This window comes from Capricornis sumatraensis, chromosome 17 (genome assembly GCF_032405125.1).
Source record: "Capricornis sumatraensis isolate serow.1 chromosome 17, serow.2, whole genome shotgun sequence".
Lineage (NCBI taxonomy): Eukaryota > Metazoa > Chordata > Mammalia > Artiodactyla > Bovidae > Capricornis > Capricornis sumatraensis.
Genome location: NC_091085.1, coordinates 75,225,119 through 75,241,092, shown reverse-complemented (window position 1 = coordinate 75,241,092; position 15,974 = coordinate 75,225,119). Strand labels below are relative to the sequence as shown.

Genomic DNA, 15,974 nt, shown 5'->3' with positions numbered 1-15,974 from the left:
GGACCCGGATCCCTGATGGGTTTCTGGGGCCCTAGCACTGGGCAGCAGTCCCCAGGCGGCCTGGGGCTCCGCACAGCTCTGCGGCCAGCTCCTCCTGACCATTCGGGCCAAGGTCCAGACTACTCAGCACGGCCACCCCGCTGCTGGCTTGGCCTGTTTGCGTGGCCAGCCCAGGAGAGCCGCTCTCAGCCTTTGAACACCCTTCAGGCTCTGAGGTCCTCCTCTGGTTCCCTGCGGTCCCCACCCGGAGCTCACCCTCCACCCTTGCCTCCTCTCCGTCCTCCTCAGGTGCAGCTGCAGCTACTGACGGCTATCGTGAAGCTCTTTCTGAAGAAGCCGACAGAGACCCAGGAGCTGGTGCAGCAGGTCCTCAGCTTGGCCACGCAGGTGGGTGCGGCCTCCCTTGGTCCACCCAGGGAGCCAGCTTGGGAGTGCCGCCCCTAATCCCCAGCTCAGGGAGCTCAGTCAGACAGATAGGGTGGGTGGGGGTGGGGGCGATGCTGAGCCAGCCTGTAAATCAAGAGGAGAGGGAAGTCCCGCAGTTGGCAGGGAGCGGAGACGGGCAGGCTGGCCTGAGGGGAAACCAGGGGGCTGGGCTGTGTCTGCTCTGCGCCTAAAGGAGCAGGCTCCCACCAGCACTCAAGCAGTCAAGTTAGCAACCCTGTGACCCCCAGTTGTGGGCTCCCCCTCCCCATCACCCACGTGCGTGGCGTTTCACGCCCTTGTCATCTCCCAGGACTCAGACAACCCGGACCTGCGGGACCGCGGCTACATCTACTGGCGCCTGCTCTCCACGGACCCCGTGGCTGCCAAGGAGGTGGTGCTGGCCGAGAAGCCGCTCATCTCCGAGGAGACAGACCTCATCGAGCCCACGCTGCTGGACGAGCTCATCTGCTATATCGGCACACTGGCCTCCGTCTACCACAAGCCGCCCAGCGCCTTTGTGGAGGGGGGCCGGGGCGTCGTGCACAAGAGCCTGCCACCCCGCACCGCCTCGTGAGTCTGGGGGCCAGTCGCCGGCCCACCTCCCTGGTCCAGTAGCACAGCGCTCGCACCTGAGTCAGAGCAGAATTACGATTCTAGCGACCCTAGTGAATGCTCACTGCACACCAGATGTGGACGAGGTGACAACAGCTCTGAGAGACGTCCTCCCTGAAGAGACAGGGACCAGAGGCAGAAAGCGCTTGAGAGCCTGGTGAAGAGCGCAGGCAGCAGAGCTGGGCTCAACCCGATTCTGCCCGCCTCCAGAGCCCTGTTCCGCCCAGGCCCTCCCCCACAGCTCCCACAGCTTTCTGGCCTGGGTGTCCTGTCCTCCAGGACTTTAAAGTGGACTGAGCTGGGGGAATACAGACGGCCCTCCCACCCCTGAGCCCGGAACAAGGTGGATCAGGCGTGGGAAGGGAAGGAAGTGGGGTGTAGACAGGCTCCCGGGACAGTGAGGTGGCCCCGTGCCTTTGCAGGGGGCGGATCCTGGAGACGGGGTCTGGCCTCCCCAAGACGGCACTGCTCCCCGCCCTGCTGAGCCTTTCCCCACATCCCGGCAGGAGCGAGAGCACAGAGAGCCCAGAGACAGCCCCCGCTGGAGCGCCCCCCGGAGAGCAGCTGGACACCGTCCCCACGCAGGGCGACCTGCTGGGCGACCTCCTCAACCTGGACCTCGGGCCTCCGGTCAGCGGCCCGCCCCTGGCCACCTCCGCGGTGCAGATGGGTGCCGTGGACCTGCTTGGAGGCGGCCTCGACAGCCTGGTATGTCCTAGGCCCCTGGATGAGGTTGAGGGTGGTCTTCAGGGAGGGATCAGGATCTGCCAGATGCCATCCAAGGATCAAGTAGCTCCGTATTGGTGAGAAGCTGAGGCATAAAGCGGTCAGGTGGCCGTCCTGCCTAGCACACATAGCTGTTAAGTGGCAGACACAGGATTTAGCCCCTTGCCAGGCTGCTGAACCCCAAGAGTCCTGGGGGCTCTTCTCCCTTGCCCTCTGAGTCTGGCCCTGTGGGCACCTTGGCCCTGTAAGGCGGGGGGAGCCACCCCTGCACCCATTCCCCCACACGTGGCACCGACTCGGGTAGCCGCCCGGCAGGCCTGAGAGAGGCTCACGAGAGGGTGGGACAGCCCCACCCTGTGAAGGCGGTGGCAAGAAGGCCTGCTGTCTTCTTGGGATTCTTCAGGCAGCCAGAGAGCCGGGTGGAGGTGGCACCTGGGCCCTTATCACTTGGCCATGCCCAGCTCAGGTCCCCAAGGCCACAGCACAGGGACGAGGGTGGTCGAGTGGGGCCGGGGGTGCAGGGGGGCTGCCCATCATAGAGACCTGGGCCCCTCCTAGGCCGCTGCAGTCTCGCACAGGCCCCGTAGGGTTGGGTGGGACAGCCGTGACTAACCTTCCGCCTCTTTCCTCCCTGTCTTGTCTCTCGGTGTCTTCTTCCTGGCTTTCCCTCTGCATGTGGCTGCCTGTTCTCTTCACCCTGCCTGCTTCTGCTGGGAGATGGGGGATGAGCCTGAAGGGGTACGGTTCAACCCTGTGCCACCAAGCCTTCATCCTGCTGGTCCTCGATCACCTGCCCGGCGACCGGGGTGGGGGGTGTCAGGGCCGTCGGCCCACCCTCACCACCCTCCAGTGAAGTTACCTTGCCATCTGGAGGCCCCCGCGAGCCCTCTCTGACCCCCTGGGGTGTGCTCCAGTCTCTGAGCATGGCCCCCTCATAGCACTGTGTTAGGCACCCCTTTTATCCATGGGCTGTCAGTTTGTGAGCGTGCCCAGCTCTTCCCCTTGGGGCTTGTAGGGCACGGGAGGGCTCGGCCTCTCCTCTCCACCCACCTCACTCTGTCTTGTTTCTGCAACTTAGAGGTGACCTGAAGGCAGCCCTGCAGGATGCCCTCTTGCCCGCCCCCGTCTTCTAAAGGGCTGGGCGGCCATACTTCCCCTGGCGTGCCTGTCTCTGACCCCTTTCCCCTCCCTTTAGATCGGGGCCCCCAGCTTCGTGGCACCCCCAGCAGCAGCAGTACCAGCCAACCTAGGAGCGCCCATGGGCAGTGGCCTGAGTGACCTCTTTGATCTGACCAGTGGCGTGGGCACCTTGTCGGGATCCTATGTGGCTCCCAAAGCAGTAAGTGCCGTGGCCCCGTGGGAGGTGGGAGGCGGACGTGTGGGCTCCTTCAGTGGCCAGCTGGGTGGGGTTGGCTCAGGCCAGCCGGGTTGCCCGGAGCAGCAGGAGCACGGGGAAGGGGCGCTGGGTCTGGTCTGGAGGCCTCAGGAAGCCTTCCCAGAGGGGATGTTGCTGGAGCTCAGTCCTCCGGATCAAGTCAGAATCGGCAAGGCAACAATGGGGAGCTGAGGGGGCGTGCTTGCCTTCCAGAGAATGGCAGAAGCCCCGTGCAGCGACTGGTCAGTGGTTCTCAGTGTGGTTCAACCCAGGGCCCCAGACTGATGACAGGCGCTTCATAGCTCCCCTCCTTTTCTAATGAACGAGATCTACCTACTCATAACATTTCTGAAATGTTAAGATGCTGTCATCACATACGGAGACTTAAAAGGAGGAGAACAGAACGCTTCATTTCAGCGTGGTAAAGGCTTGGGCACACCCGCCTCACCAGATCTCATGGCGTTGCCAGGGGTTGGCAGCAGTGCAGAGTCATTGTGGCACCACAGCTCGGGTGCCATGAGTGATGGGCCAGAGGCGCCTTTCGTTTCTGATATAGCGACTGACTCCCAGTAAAGTTCCAGATGAAGCAAAGAACAGGCTTCCGTTGATTTCATCATCCTTAAGTTCCTGGGAATTTTAAGGCATGCTGAAACCCTGCAGAAAATACTCAAGGTCTGCAGGACAGTGGCTCCTGGTGAAGCCTGCCATCTCCACACTGCCTCCCTGACCCCAATCAGCCTGAAGGTGCCCCAGATACCCCTGTGCCACCCAGGTAGTCCCACCCTACTCCAGACTCTGGCTGGACTAGCGCTGAGGAGACAGGGAGCTGGCAAGGTCACGGCCCCAGTTCTGAGACTTTGCTCTCCATCCTGGCACAGTGGGTTTTAAGCAGAAACGAAGCCTAAAGAGCGATCACTTTGGCCACTGTGTGGAGGCCAAACTTAAGGACTAGAGCAGAAGCCAGGAGCCCGTGAGGAGCTGTCGACTGCTGATGGCGGCCGGACAGGAGGGCTTTGTAGGGGTGGAGACAAGCTGGGCTGGAAGGAGGCCTGGGAGGATGTGGGGGCGGCGGGGAGAAGGGTTCTGGCTGGCAGTGGCGAGGGCTGGCGAGGGAAGGAGAGCTGAGGACAGCGTGGTGTGGGCTGGGCCCTTGGCCTCAAGGAAGCTGCCAGAGGGGACGGACGTGGCCTGAGCCTCACAACTCTCAGCCAGTGCCCCTCTCTTCCAAGGTCCCCTCCCCAGAGCAGGACCCAGCAGGGCTTCTGGGGCCCAAGGACATGTCCCTTATGATGAGGGGAGCTGCCAGCCAGCACCTGCGCTGCCCCAGCCTCCCTGGGTGTGCCTGCCAAACTACAGTGGCGGTGGCCAGTAGTAGGGGTGGGAGGATCTGGGCCTGGGGCCCCCCAGTAGGCGGCAAGTCTAGCACCAGCGGCCTCCCACTTCTGTGGAGGGGTGCACGAACGTGGCACGGCCCCCAGCCCGCAGGGTCCTCCCAGCAGACATGTGGCACTGGCGTTCCCGTGTTCTAGTTGAGAAATCTGAGTGCTTTAAGGTCCTTTAGCTGATGAGTGACAAGAGTCTGGAAGTGAATATAGGGCTGTGGCACCAAATCCCCTGCCCGCGATCTTTAGGTGATCCTAAAGTGTTTGAGAACTTCCGTGTACCTACTTCAGCGCCATGGTTGTCAGAATCAGCTTACTTTCTGCATGTGGATTTGTTTTAACATGTATTAGTGCTGCTTTGTTTTAGTGGAGGACCAGGTGACTGTATCAGCTGGAGGGAGAGGTGAAGGGATCGCCAGGATAGGAGTAATCAGGGCAGGCTGCCTGGAGGAGGAGTCCTTTTCCACACAGGCAGGACTTTCCCCTGCCACCTTAGTCACAGGGATGTGGGTGTGCTCTCCATCCAGAAGTAGTGACTGTGTAGGCTGCCTTTTTCTCACAGCACTGTGACCACCTCAAATCGTTTGTCGTGCCTGCAGTCCCAGCCCCTCCTGGTCAAGGAGGGTGAGGCTGTCATATGTACAAGAACTTGAAGTTCCTCAAATATTGTAGTCAGCAGGAGCTGACAGTTCTGGACTCCATGAGCCTACAGTGACCAGGAGACACAATATCCCACCCCTAACAGTGAGGACTGTGATGGTGCCAGTTCTGAAGAACCTGGGAAGGAAGCCTGGTGGAGGGGTGGGGCAGGGCAGTCACCCTGGGGTCCTGAGTGCTCTCTGTGCTCCCAGTCATAGCTCACAACTAAAACCCCGAGATTCTGCCCACAGATTTGTCTGGTGGAGCAAAGGATGAGCAGGTTAGCAAGTAGGATGGGATGGGGGTGGAGAGTGCTGTTTAAGCAGAGGAGACTGTGTGTGTGTGTGTGTGTGTGTGTGTGGACTGTGTGTGTGTGTGTGTGTGTGTGTGGACTGTGTGTGTGTGTGTGTGGACTGTGTGTGTGTGTGTGTGTGTGTGTGTGGACTGTGTGTGTGTGTGTGAACTCTGTGTGTGTGTGGACTGTGTGTGAATGTGAGGCCTGAAGAGCCATGCACACTGACCCAGGGAGGGCACCCCGCCGGGGAGGCTGTGGGCAGTGGAGGTATTGCACCACTGAGGGGGTTTTGGGGTGCCGTGACGAGATCTGCCTTCCTAAAGATGGCTCTGGCTGCTCTGGAAACTGGGGCTAGAAGACTTGGGCAGACATGTATACACCTATGGCTGATTCATGTTGATGTTGGACAGAAAACAAAATTCTGTAAAGCAATTAACCTTCAATTTAAAAAATTAATTAATTAAAAAAAGAAAAAAGACTTGGGCAGCTACCTGGGTGGCTGCCATCTTACCTAGGGGCTCTGATGGTGGCTTACCCCCGGGTGGTGCCTGTGGATAGGGGAAAGTGGAGGACGTGGTGTCGGGGGAGGAGGTGACCTTGACAGGACCTGGGCTGGGTGACTGTGGTCATGTTCACTGACAGGGCCCCTGGTGAGGCTGGCCTCGGGCGGGGCTGAGCCGGCCTGGTAGGAATGGCAGCCAGAGAGGTGTCTGTACATCCGCAGGATAGCATCCGTGTCCCTCCTGGGCAGGGCTTTGATCCATGCCATTCACTCAGCAAATGTTCCCTGAATACCGATCTCACACCAAGCTCCGAGCCAAGGATGCAAGACAGAAAAGCAGAGCCTTCACCCTCAAAGTGCTGTCCGGGCGCAGAGGAGACAGTTTATCTGCAAGAACGTCATTGCCGCAGAGCCCAGACAAGGACCCTGGGGAACGGTTTCCCGGAGGAGCTGGCTCTGGAGCTGAGCGTTGGAGGACAAGGGCAGCCAAGCAGTCAGGGAAGGCCTGCCAGGCGAGAGGTCCTCCTGGGTCCTGTCGCTGCTCAGGCCTGTTGGCGCAGTTAAAGGCCAGCCCTGCCGCCTGCGAGGAGGTCAGGCTGTGACCGCCTGGGGTCCTCTGGCTCTGGCCAGGCCCCAGGCACCCGTGGGCTCTCAGTCTCCTGGGCTCATCTGGAGGCTGGTGGGGCCTGCCGGTCTCTCCGCCTTCCTCTGAGTGTTCTTGCTTTGACCTCTGGAGACTCGGGTCGGGTTTTGGGCACACCGAGGCCTCCCTGTCCCGTGCTGCTCCAGCAGGTGGCCACCCCGAGGCGGGGCCCCCGGGCAGGCTATGCAGGGTCCTTCCTCTCATCCTGAGGCTCACACGGTCATCTCTTGGCAGTCCAGGCAGGTGTGGTCCATCTGGGAGGCCCCTTCAGGTGTGAGAGAAGGGAGCAGGGGAAGGACCCTCAGGTGGGCTGTGGCGTGGGGGCTGTGGCAGCCCCCTCCCCATTGTCTTCCCTGCAGGTCTGGCTGCCGGCCATGAAGGCCAAAGGGTTGGAGATCTCGGGCACCTTCACCCGCCAGGCGGGCTCCATCTCCATGGACCTGCAGCTGACCAACAAGGCCCTGCAGGTCATGACCGACTTCGCAATCCAGTTCAACCGCAACAGGTGAGCCCCCGAGGCCGGCCTGCCGATGGCCCCGCTTTCTGCTGGAGGAGGGTCTTCCTCACAACTGCAGCTCTGGCCAGCTCTCTCTGACGCAGTGATTTTCCTCACCGTGACCTCTCTTTGTGGGCACCAAAGTCTGAGGTCAGTGGTGGGGAGCTGGGAGGGTAAGGCACCTCCCTTTAGTATGATTCCCCAGCGCCCAGGGGGGTGTTTCCCTGACAAAATCTCCAGACCTGAGCAGCTCCCCTCTCAGGGCGTGTTTCGAAGAAGGTGGACAGGGAGCGAGCGGTGCCTCTGGGAGTGGTGTCCGCTCCCAGCGCCTCACCCCCAGGGTCCCCTGCACTGGGGGTCAGTCGGGAAGGCCTCCTTGGACCCAGCCAGCTAGGCCAGGGCTCTCTGGGAAATGCAGGCAGCCTCTCCTGATGATCCTTCTTCCTGAGTGGCTCTGGTGATGAGCAAACTGAGCCTCTAAGAAGTTGACTGAAGGGGTTGCTCCTCAAGGAGAGCCTGTGCACCAGTGTGTTCTGGCCGCCTGTCCAACGAGGGAGGTGGGCACTCTGCTCCTCTGCCTCATGGAGCCCTGCAGGCCCCCAGGAGTGCTCCTGGTCATCGCTCACAGTGAACTTACAGTGTGTGGACAACTCCCTGGGCACCAGGCCTTGTGTCGAGAACTTTAGGAGTCTTTGTCTCTCTTGAGCCCCTTCACAGCCCAGTGAGGTTGATGCCATTAAGTCCCGTTTAGTAGAAAAGGAAGTGGCAGGAGAATGGCATTGAAACATGTATAGTATCATGTGAGAAACGAATCGCCAGCCTATGTTCGATACAGGATGCTTGGGGCTGGTGCATGGGGATAATCCAGAGAGATGATATGGGGTGGGAAGTGGGAGGGGGATTCAGGATTGGGAGCTTGTATACATCCGTGGTGGATTCATGTCAATGTATGGCAAAACCAATACAGTATTGTAAAGTAAAATAAAGTAAAAATTAAAAAAAGAGGAAAAAGAGAAAAGAAAAGGAAGTGGCAACCCACTCCAGTATTCTTGACTGGAGAATCCCATGGACAGAGGAGCCTGGCAGGCTATAGTCCATGGGGTCGCAAGAGTCGGACAGGACTTAGTGATTAAACCACCAAAGTAGGTAATGATACCTGAGCTCAGAGAGGGTGAATGCCTCACCCAGGGTCACAGTCGGCAGAGGTCAGGCTCCCAGGAGAGCTGGGAGTGCTGAGGCACCATGATGGCATTGGCGTCCCCACGTCATCCCCTGCTGCGTCCCGGGTGGATCTGAGACCACCATGGGCAGAGCACAGGCTGAGGTCAGGCAGCTCAAGCTCTGGGCTTCAGCAGTGCCACGCACCCAGGCCTGGGCCTGCCCCTCCCTGAGTCCCTGTGTCCTGGAAGACGGGAGGGTGTGTGCCTGTCGCTGTGTTTATAAGACCAGGACTTCAGATGCCTCGCCTGGGCACGGGGAGTGCTCAGTCCGTGCTCCCAGTCAGTACCGTGGTGACTTACCTTCCCAGAGCCCGTGGCCGGCATCTCTCACGTTCTTGGTGCCCTCTGATTTGCCCACATGCCACTTTACCAAGAGGCAGGGCTTCCCCGAAGCTCTGTGGCCGTTGTTCTAGCCCAGACAGTAAACCCAGTGTCTCCCCTGGGATGGTCACGTCCCTCCTGGGAGGTTGGGGTTGGTTACTGAGATGTGGGCAGTCACGGTTTTCAGGTTAGAAGAAGCTTTTAGGCCCCTGGTATGACATGGGGCTCCTGGAGGGCAGGGCAGGACACACTGACCTGGGCCTGCCTGGTGCCTCACCCAGAGGAGAAAGGGGAGCAGAGATAGGTTTTGGCTAGCCCCGGTTCTCTTACCGTCCGTGGGGCCACTGAAGGCTGGAGTGGGGTCAGGAGCTTGTCCTTCCAGCCTGGGTCTGACCTGGGGTGAGGCCGGCTCGCTGGAGAGCCTTCTCCCCAGCTGCTGCCAGGTCCCGGGGCCCCAGGAGCCTGCCTGCCCTGTGTCAGCGCCTGCTCCCCACCATCCCCGCGGGGGCTTCTCTCTCCCCAGCTTTGGCCTGGCCCCCGCCGCCCCACTCCAGGTCCACGCGCCGCTCAGCCCCACCCAGACCGTGGAGATCTCCCTGCCTCTCAGCACGGCGGGCTCTGTCATGAAGACAGAGCCGCTGAACAGCCTGCAGGTGCGTCCCGGGGAGGACCAGGCACCCCAGTCCTTGCCCACGTGTCCCGGGAGGACTGGGGAAGCCCTCGGGGCTTGGCTGGCTCTGTCACAGGGCTGTGTCTGTGGAGTCTTGTTCTTGGGCACAGAAGGGTGGGGATGGGAAGACCAGGGGCTGGCTAGGGGATGGACATAGCTTCTGGGGAAGCAGGAACCTGCTCAGCTGTGCTCACAGGAGCAGAGGCTTCCTGGGGCCTCAGTGGGCATCAGGCAAAAGGGACGACCTGGGGCCCCCCTTGTTTCCAGGTGGCCGTAAAGAACAACATAGACGTCTTCTACTTCAGCACCTTGTACCCACTTCACATCCTCTTTGTGGAGGACGGGAAGATGGGTGAGTCCTGAGGGCACCCTGGGGTCCCTGGAACGGATGCGTGGAGCCCGTGTTATCGGCTCCCCTGCAGAGCCTGGAGGGAGGGTCACACTTTCCCAGGGCCCGAGGGTCTTGCCTGGCCAGCTCTGCTCTCAGCCTGACCTGCAGCCTCTAGACAGTTATCCCACGGGCCCCCGGAGGCAGGGGCCCTAGGTCATGCGTCACACCTGATGCCCACCCCTGGGCCCCAGCAGGAACCTTCGGGAAGGCACGTCCCATGCCCAGAGGGCATAGGCCCCCCTCAGCTGTCACCACAGGAGCCCGTGACGTCACCAAGACTGATGAACGGGCTGCTCGGTGCCAGGGCCGGAGGCCGGATGTGGGCAGGAGCGGGGAGGGCACAAAGGCCCAGAGGCGGGGAGCAGCGCAGGTGGCCCCCTCAGAACACAAGCTCGGAGTTTGCCGAGGGCAGCAGGAGGGGCTGTGACGGAGCCACCCTGGTCTTGGGTGCAGGGCCTAACCGCCCCGCTTCCCGATGAGGGTGCTGAGTGGGGTCCCACCTGTGCCCCTGCAGACCGACAGATGTTCCTGGCCACGTGGAAGGACATTCCCAACGAGAACGAGGCCCAGTTCCAGATCAGAGACTGCCCCCTCAACGCAGGTAGGGCTCCTGAGCCCTGTGCCTGTCCATGCTGCCCTGTGCCCTGCCCCCAGCCCTGAGCGCCAGACCCCCCATCTCTGACTTTGTGACCCCCAGAGGCCGTGAGCAGCCGGCTGCAGAGCAGCAGCATCTTCACTGTGGCCAGGAGGAACGTGGAGGGCCAGGACATGCTCTACCAGTCTCTCAAGCTGACCAACGGCATCTGGGTGCTGGCCGAGCTGCGCATCCAGCCCGGCAACCCCAGCTTCACGGTGAGGCGCCCGCTCCCACCTAAAGCCCCGGGGCCTCTGCCTTCCTGCCCACATGCCGCCCAGGCTGGGGTCGGCCCTGGTGGGGTGGGGTGGGGCATCCAGTCAGGCTGAGCCTGGTGTGAAGAAGCACCAGGACTCTGATCTTAGAAAGCTTCAGCTCAGTCCCATCAAGTGTCCCAGATAAGGCACCAAGTCAGGTCTCCGAACAGTGAAGTGGACTAGAATCGGGCCCTGTGAGGCCCACCTGGGAAGGGGCTCTGCTGGACTCAGGGAGCCCTGGCCCCTGGGCTCCCCACTCCCCGAGAAAGGACAAGGCTTCCCAGAGGCTGCGCCACTGTCCCGGCCCCCGAGAACCCGGGCTTGGCTTCTCCCGCACCCGAGCGGGCAGGCATGACCGCCCGACGCTGCTCCCCAGCCCCTCGGCGGCATGGGTGCCGCGGCTGGTGGTGGTAATTTCTGTCTCCCTGTGTCCGGTCGCCGCATGTCCACCTCCCTGCCGGTGCCGGCGGTGCAGGACCTGGAGGTTAGCGGACTGCTTTTCTCTTCCTCTTCCCCCGTCCTCCCAGGCACGCCTGGCACAACCCACCTCCTGGCCTGGCCTCGCCCCCCTGCTCCCCAAAGCCAGGCAGACGCATGCAGGCTGCAGGCCAGGGGACAGACCGCCCCCGCTGCCACACCCTGTGCTCTCCAGCCTGGCACCACACTCCCCACAGGCCTTGCGCGCAGAGCCCTCGGAGGAGACTGGGGCCCCTCTGAGCAGCAGCGTTGGCAGGAGGGGCGGCGAGCCTGTCTCTGCTCCTGGGCTTGCCAGCTCTCCTCGCGGGTAGAGCTGAGCCAGATTTGACACAACTGCTTCCTGTGCAAGAAACCAGAAAGATACCCCCCCCGGGGCCCCCACAGCTTCCCTCCTGGTCCCCAGAACGTCCTCAGGGACCCCCACCCTCCACGGGCTCTGACTCACGCTGCAGTGGCTCCGGGGGCTGGGACAGCAGGTCTGTGGGCTGCAGTCTGTTTGGTCCCCGCCCGGCTGGCTGCAGGGCCGCCCCCTCGCCGGCACCGCACAGCTGCTCCAGCCGCTGCTGCCGCCCCCCCAGGTCCCACGTGCGCCCCACCCTCTGCCATCTGCTCTCCGCCCCCGGCCTGGAGAGGAGCCCTGGGAATAAGGGGTCCCTGCCTCCCACCCTTGTCCCCCTACAGCTGTCCCTGAAGTGCCGAGCTCCGGAGGTGTCCCAGCACGTGTACCAGGCCTACGAGACCATCCTGAAGAACTGAGGCCGTCCAGCACCCACCCCAGCTTCCTCGGAGCCCCCTGCGAGGTGGCAGCACCTCCCTTGCGAGGGGCCAGCGAGGCTCCTGGCACCCCCCAGCTTCCCAGGCCTCGGGGTGCTCCTGTGCCCAGGACTCTCCTATTTCCATCGTGCTGACGTTCGGGGTCAGGTGAGGAGGGCACCAGAGGAGCCAGAGTGGCAGCAGGGCTGCACGGAGCGGCCAGGGCTCCTCTCCGGCTCTTCCTGGCACCGGAGGGCGAGCCCGCAGTGCTTCCTCAGGCTCCCAGCCCGGGGTCCCTCTGCCCCGTCTCCCTCGGCTGGTGGCGAGGCCCTGCCAACTGCCCCCTCCTGGGACAGGCCCTGGCAGGCATCCTGGTGTGCGTGGAGAGTCCCCTCGGTGCCAGGAGAGCTGCTCTGTCAGGGCCGGGGCTCCCGGGGCCTGCCCGCCCCCCCAGGCGCTGAGCCGCTCAGGGAAGACCAGGCAGAAGCTCCCAAGCCCCTTGCTGCTCCAGCCCCCCGGCAGACCCCCGGCAGATGTCCATCCCGCCCCCTGCCTGCGAGGACAGTCACTGCCTGTGATACATTCCTGGTGTGCCCGGGGCTTCTGGAGTGAACGGGGCTGAGGGGTGGGGTGCCTGGGCAAGCGGGGTGCTTCCTCTCTGGGGTTCTTAGCTGCCCCCTCCTGGCCTCCCAAGGTCAGTGTGTCTCACGGAGCATTAGGTTTTCCTGTTACTGCTGTTTAATAATAAAGATTCTGCTTTTGGCAATCATGGACACTTCTTTCCCCTCCACCAAGTGTCAGAATTAAAAACTGCCTCCAAGTGGTCAAGGTTGGTTTTCTTGAGCCCTGCAGTAAGGATGCCTAGTATATATAAATAGAAATTATATATTGTATGTTTACTCTTATTTTCAGAAACAGAAAGTGAATAAAAATGATGACATCAAGTGTGTCCCCGGCCAGTGTGTCAGGGCCCGAGGCTGCCCTGGGCAGGGTCCTGGGTCTCCTGGATCAAGGGTCCAGGGCTCAAGCTGTCAGCACCCCCCAGGCCCTGTGGACAGCACCTTCCCTGTCCCTCTCCTGTCCTTGGACACTGCTTGCTGGTCTCCCAGCACCTCTGCCACCCTTGGCCCCAGCTCCACCCCAGCCCACACCATCTTGCCTTTAGATGCTCGAAGGCTGAGTCCGTGTTGGTTTTCCGTGGCTCCCAGGGTCGGCAGGAAGGCCCGGCACCAGGCCTGTCCAGGCCGGCTGCAGCGGCTGCCCCAGCCACCCCCAGGGATACCCCACATGTCCCCTGTCCTGGCAGTGGCCTGGCTACCGAGGGTGCTGGGGGGGATCCCGGGTAGGACTCCCTGGGCAGAGCCCCCAGTGGGCTCTCAGTGCCGTGTGGCTGCTGGGCCTTCGGCTCTCAGCAGCTCCCTGCCCACGCCAGACACACTGCTGTTCCAGCTGCCGGGGCATTAGCAGGGGTGCCTGGCCCTCCACTGCCCCACCTCTGACCCCTGGGGTGTCACCATCATGCCCGGGGACCCCAGAGTCTAGAACCAGCCACAACCCTTGACTGGACAACCCCAGTTCTCTCACCCTACCCAAAAGTCCCCGGCTCAATAGGCGCCACACACACCCCGTCCTGCCCTGTCACCCACCACCCCTGACCCGCTGAGGCCCAGCTCCCACCAAGCTTGGGAGCACACCGCTGTCCCCGGGGCGGGCGAAGATGAGGCCCAGGACCCAGCCCGAGGTGAGAAGTGCTGCTGAGACCTGGCTGGCCTGGCCAGAGGCCCGTGGACCGTCATCGGACACCTGAGGCTTGTGTGCTCGGGCCTCGGGCGGTTATGGGAGGAAACTCCCCGTGATCTCGGCCCCCTCCTCCTTCCCTGTCCCTCCCTCACCCCAGTGACACCCCTCACATGCACCCCTGGTCTGCATGTGCTAAGGCCTCCGTATTCCCAGGTCTCGATGTTCCTCGGGGCTGAGGGAGAGGGGAATGTGGCATCTTGCAGAAGACTCTCCAGGGCGCTGAGCCTTCGTGACCAGCTGGCGAATTCAGCACAGCAACCAGTTATTCAGGAGGGTCTAGGAAGCACCCCGGGGGCTGACAGCTTCTCTGAGTGCCTGCCACCCTGTGCAGGCATGCGACGTGACCTCATGTACTTTTTTTTTTTTAATCTTCACAAGTGTTTTGTTTCATAGAGAGTAATTCTGAACCAAGGTAAGCCCAGTCACACAGAGGATAAAGGTCTCCCTTCCACACTTCCTCTGTTCTTTTCCTCCCTAGAGGCAAAGTTCATTGCCACATTTTGGTCTTCCAGGAATAATTCTGTGCCTTTATAAAGCAAATCCTGGGAGGTATTGACTAAGTAAATAGCACACCCTGGACACTACCACCACTTGGCTCTATTTACCTGTCAGTACAAACACAGCCACCTTGGAATTCCTTGTGCAGAGGAGGGCTGTTCCCTGGCTGTTTCCATCTTCTGTGAGGCCAAGCAAAGGTGCAGTGAATATCTTCCTACAGACATCCTTGCCCCTAGACCCAAGTGCAGCTGTTGGATCTAGCCCCAGAATGGCTGGACCAGAGGGTATAAACATTTCACATCTTAAATGTTAGTTCTTGTTTTGAGAGGGTAATGTATTCACATGGTTCAAAATCCAAAAGGCAGACAGATACGAGTGATACAGTATATATATCAGATATAGTCCTCCTCATACCCCTCCCTGAAAGGACTAGTGTTACCCTCCAGAGAGACTCAGTGACACATAATATGATTTTCCCCCTTTTTATATGTGAAGGGTAGCGTGGAGTACACGCATCCGACCTGTACCGTACTTGTGTCTTGCAGACTTCTCCATTATTAGTTCCATTGTAGAGAGCAGCCTTGTGCCTTTTTATAGCAGCTGTGTGGTTTTGCATTGAACGGAGGCACCGTGTTGAACCAGTCCTTGCTGTGAAGTCATCTGAGTTGTGTCTTTGGTGGTGTTAGCGCAAGTGATAACTGCAAAGAACATTCACTTTCATGTCGGTAAATTCCTCAGACAGAAATTGCTGGGTTGAAGGTAGGTGTGTTCATCATTTTGTTGGCTATTGCTAAAAGCGCTCTAGTTCACACCCCCACCAACCAGGAAGGAGCCGCCCGTCCCCTACGCCCTGACACGCTGGGCATACGGCGGTGTGTTCAGGTGTCAGGTGAGAAATGGCGTCTTACTGTCTTAAACAGGCCTCCACGCCTGTGTTTTTGAGCCTTTGCATGTCCTTTTCTATGAGCTGTTCCGTCGTCTTTGCCCTCTTTGGTCCGGTTATTGGTGCATTTCCTCCTGGTCTGCCATCACCCCTCCCCGTTCTGCTTCTGGTTTTGCTGCTGTCTTGACTTCTCCATGCTGGAATTGCTTTGCGGCGTCATCCTCCTTGCGTCTTTTTTCCGGTCCCTGTCTCGTCTTAGCTTTTGCATTCTGGGCCTGTTCCTTCTGGGCTTTATGTGAGGAATGAGGTAGGGATCCAACTTTCTCTTTTCCCAGATGGTTACCTAGTTTTTTCCACACCATTTCCTGAATAATATGTCTTTTCCACACAGATCTGAAATGCCATTTCTGTCATGCACTAAATTTCCACATGTATATGAGTGCTTTTCTGGGCCCTGTTCTGTACCAGAGAATTTGTCTGTATGTTGGCCATTGTGGGTGTCTCTGTTTGTTTTGGGGGTTTTTGGGCCATGTTGTATGGCTTGTGGGATCTTCCCTGACCAGGGATTGAACCCAAGTCATGGCAATGAAAGCCCAGAATCCTAACCACTTGGCCACCAAGGAACTCTTGCCATTGTATTTTTTAAAATATATTGTTCCTTTATATTTTTATAATTTATAGCACCCTCTTATTCACCCTTTGGGGCCCATTTGATCTTTAGAACGAATCTTTTAAAAATTTTAATGATGTATTATTTTTATTTGGATCATATCAAATGTTTATGTTAACTTACGGAGAACTGACGTCTATAATGATGTCAATAATAATATTAATCTTTATATTCAAATGTAGGAGTAGATGCCTTTCCATTGGTTCATGCTTTCTTTTCATCTCCATAACATTTTAAGTTTTCTTCATTTAAATGTTCTCGCATGGGGAGTTCCATGGTGGTCCAGTGGTTGGGACTCAGCACT

General features: G+C 59.7%; 1 protein-coding gene and 1 non-coding gene across 3 annotated transcripts in view; both read left to right on the top strand.

Annotated features, from left to right (window-relative positions):
* The window catches only part of AP1B1 (adaptor related protein complex 1 subunit beta 1), a 51,923-nt gene extending 39,308 nt beyond the window's left edge, over positions 1-12,615 (top strand). Inside the window, exons 12-23 of one of the 2 annotated variants that reach the window (XM_068989958.1) lie at positions 289-387; positions 737-996; positions 1,545-1,746; positions 2,482-2,502; positions 2,960-3,103; positions 6,960-7,105; positions 9,161-9,290; positions 9,575-9,659; positions 10,213-10,299; positions 10,396-10,550; positions 11,065-11,073; positions 11,748-12,615. In XM_068989958.1, the coding sequence (XP_068846059.1) occupies positions 289-387; positions 737-996; positions 1,545-1,746; positions 2,482-2,502; positions 2,960-3,103; positions 6,960-7,105; positions 9,161-9,290; positions 9,575-9,659; positions 10,213-10,299; positions 10,396-10,550; positions 11,065-11,073; positions 11,748-11,822 (1,413 nt within the window). In that variant the 3' untranslated portion in view covers positions 11,823-12,615. The remainder of the gene's footprint in view (positions 1-288; positions 388-736; positions 997-1,544; positions 1,747-2,481; positions 2,503-2,959; positions 3,104-6,959; positions 7,106-9,160; positions 9,291-9,574; positions 9,660-10,212; positions 10,300-10,395; positions 10,551-11,064; positions 11,074-11,747) is intronic. The other variant, XM_068989957.1, reaches the window with a different exon arrangement.
* On the top strand, positions 7,508-7,604 carry LOC138094181 (small nucleolar RNA SNORD125). Its single transcript, XR_011146217.1, has one exon. It is a non-coding gene; the product is annotated as a small nucleolar RNA SNORD125 (small nucleolar RNA).
* Positions 12,616-15,974: the final 3,359 nt, after the last annotated feature.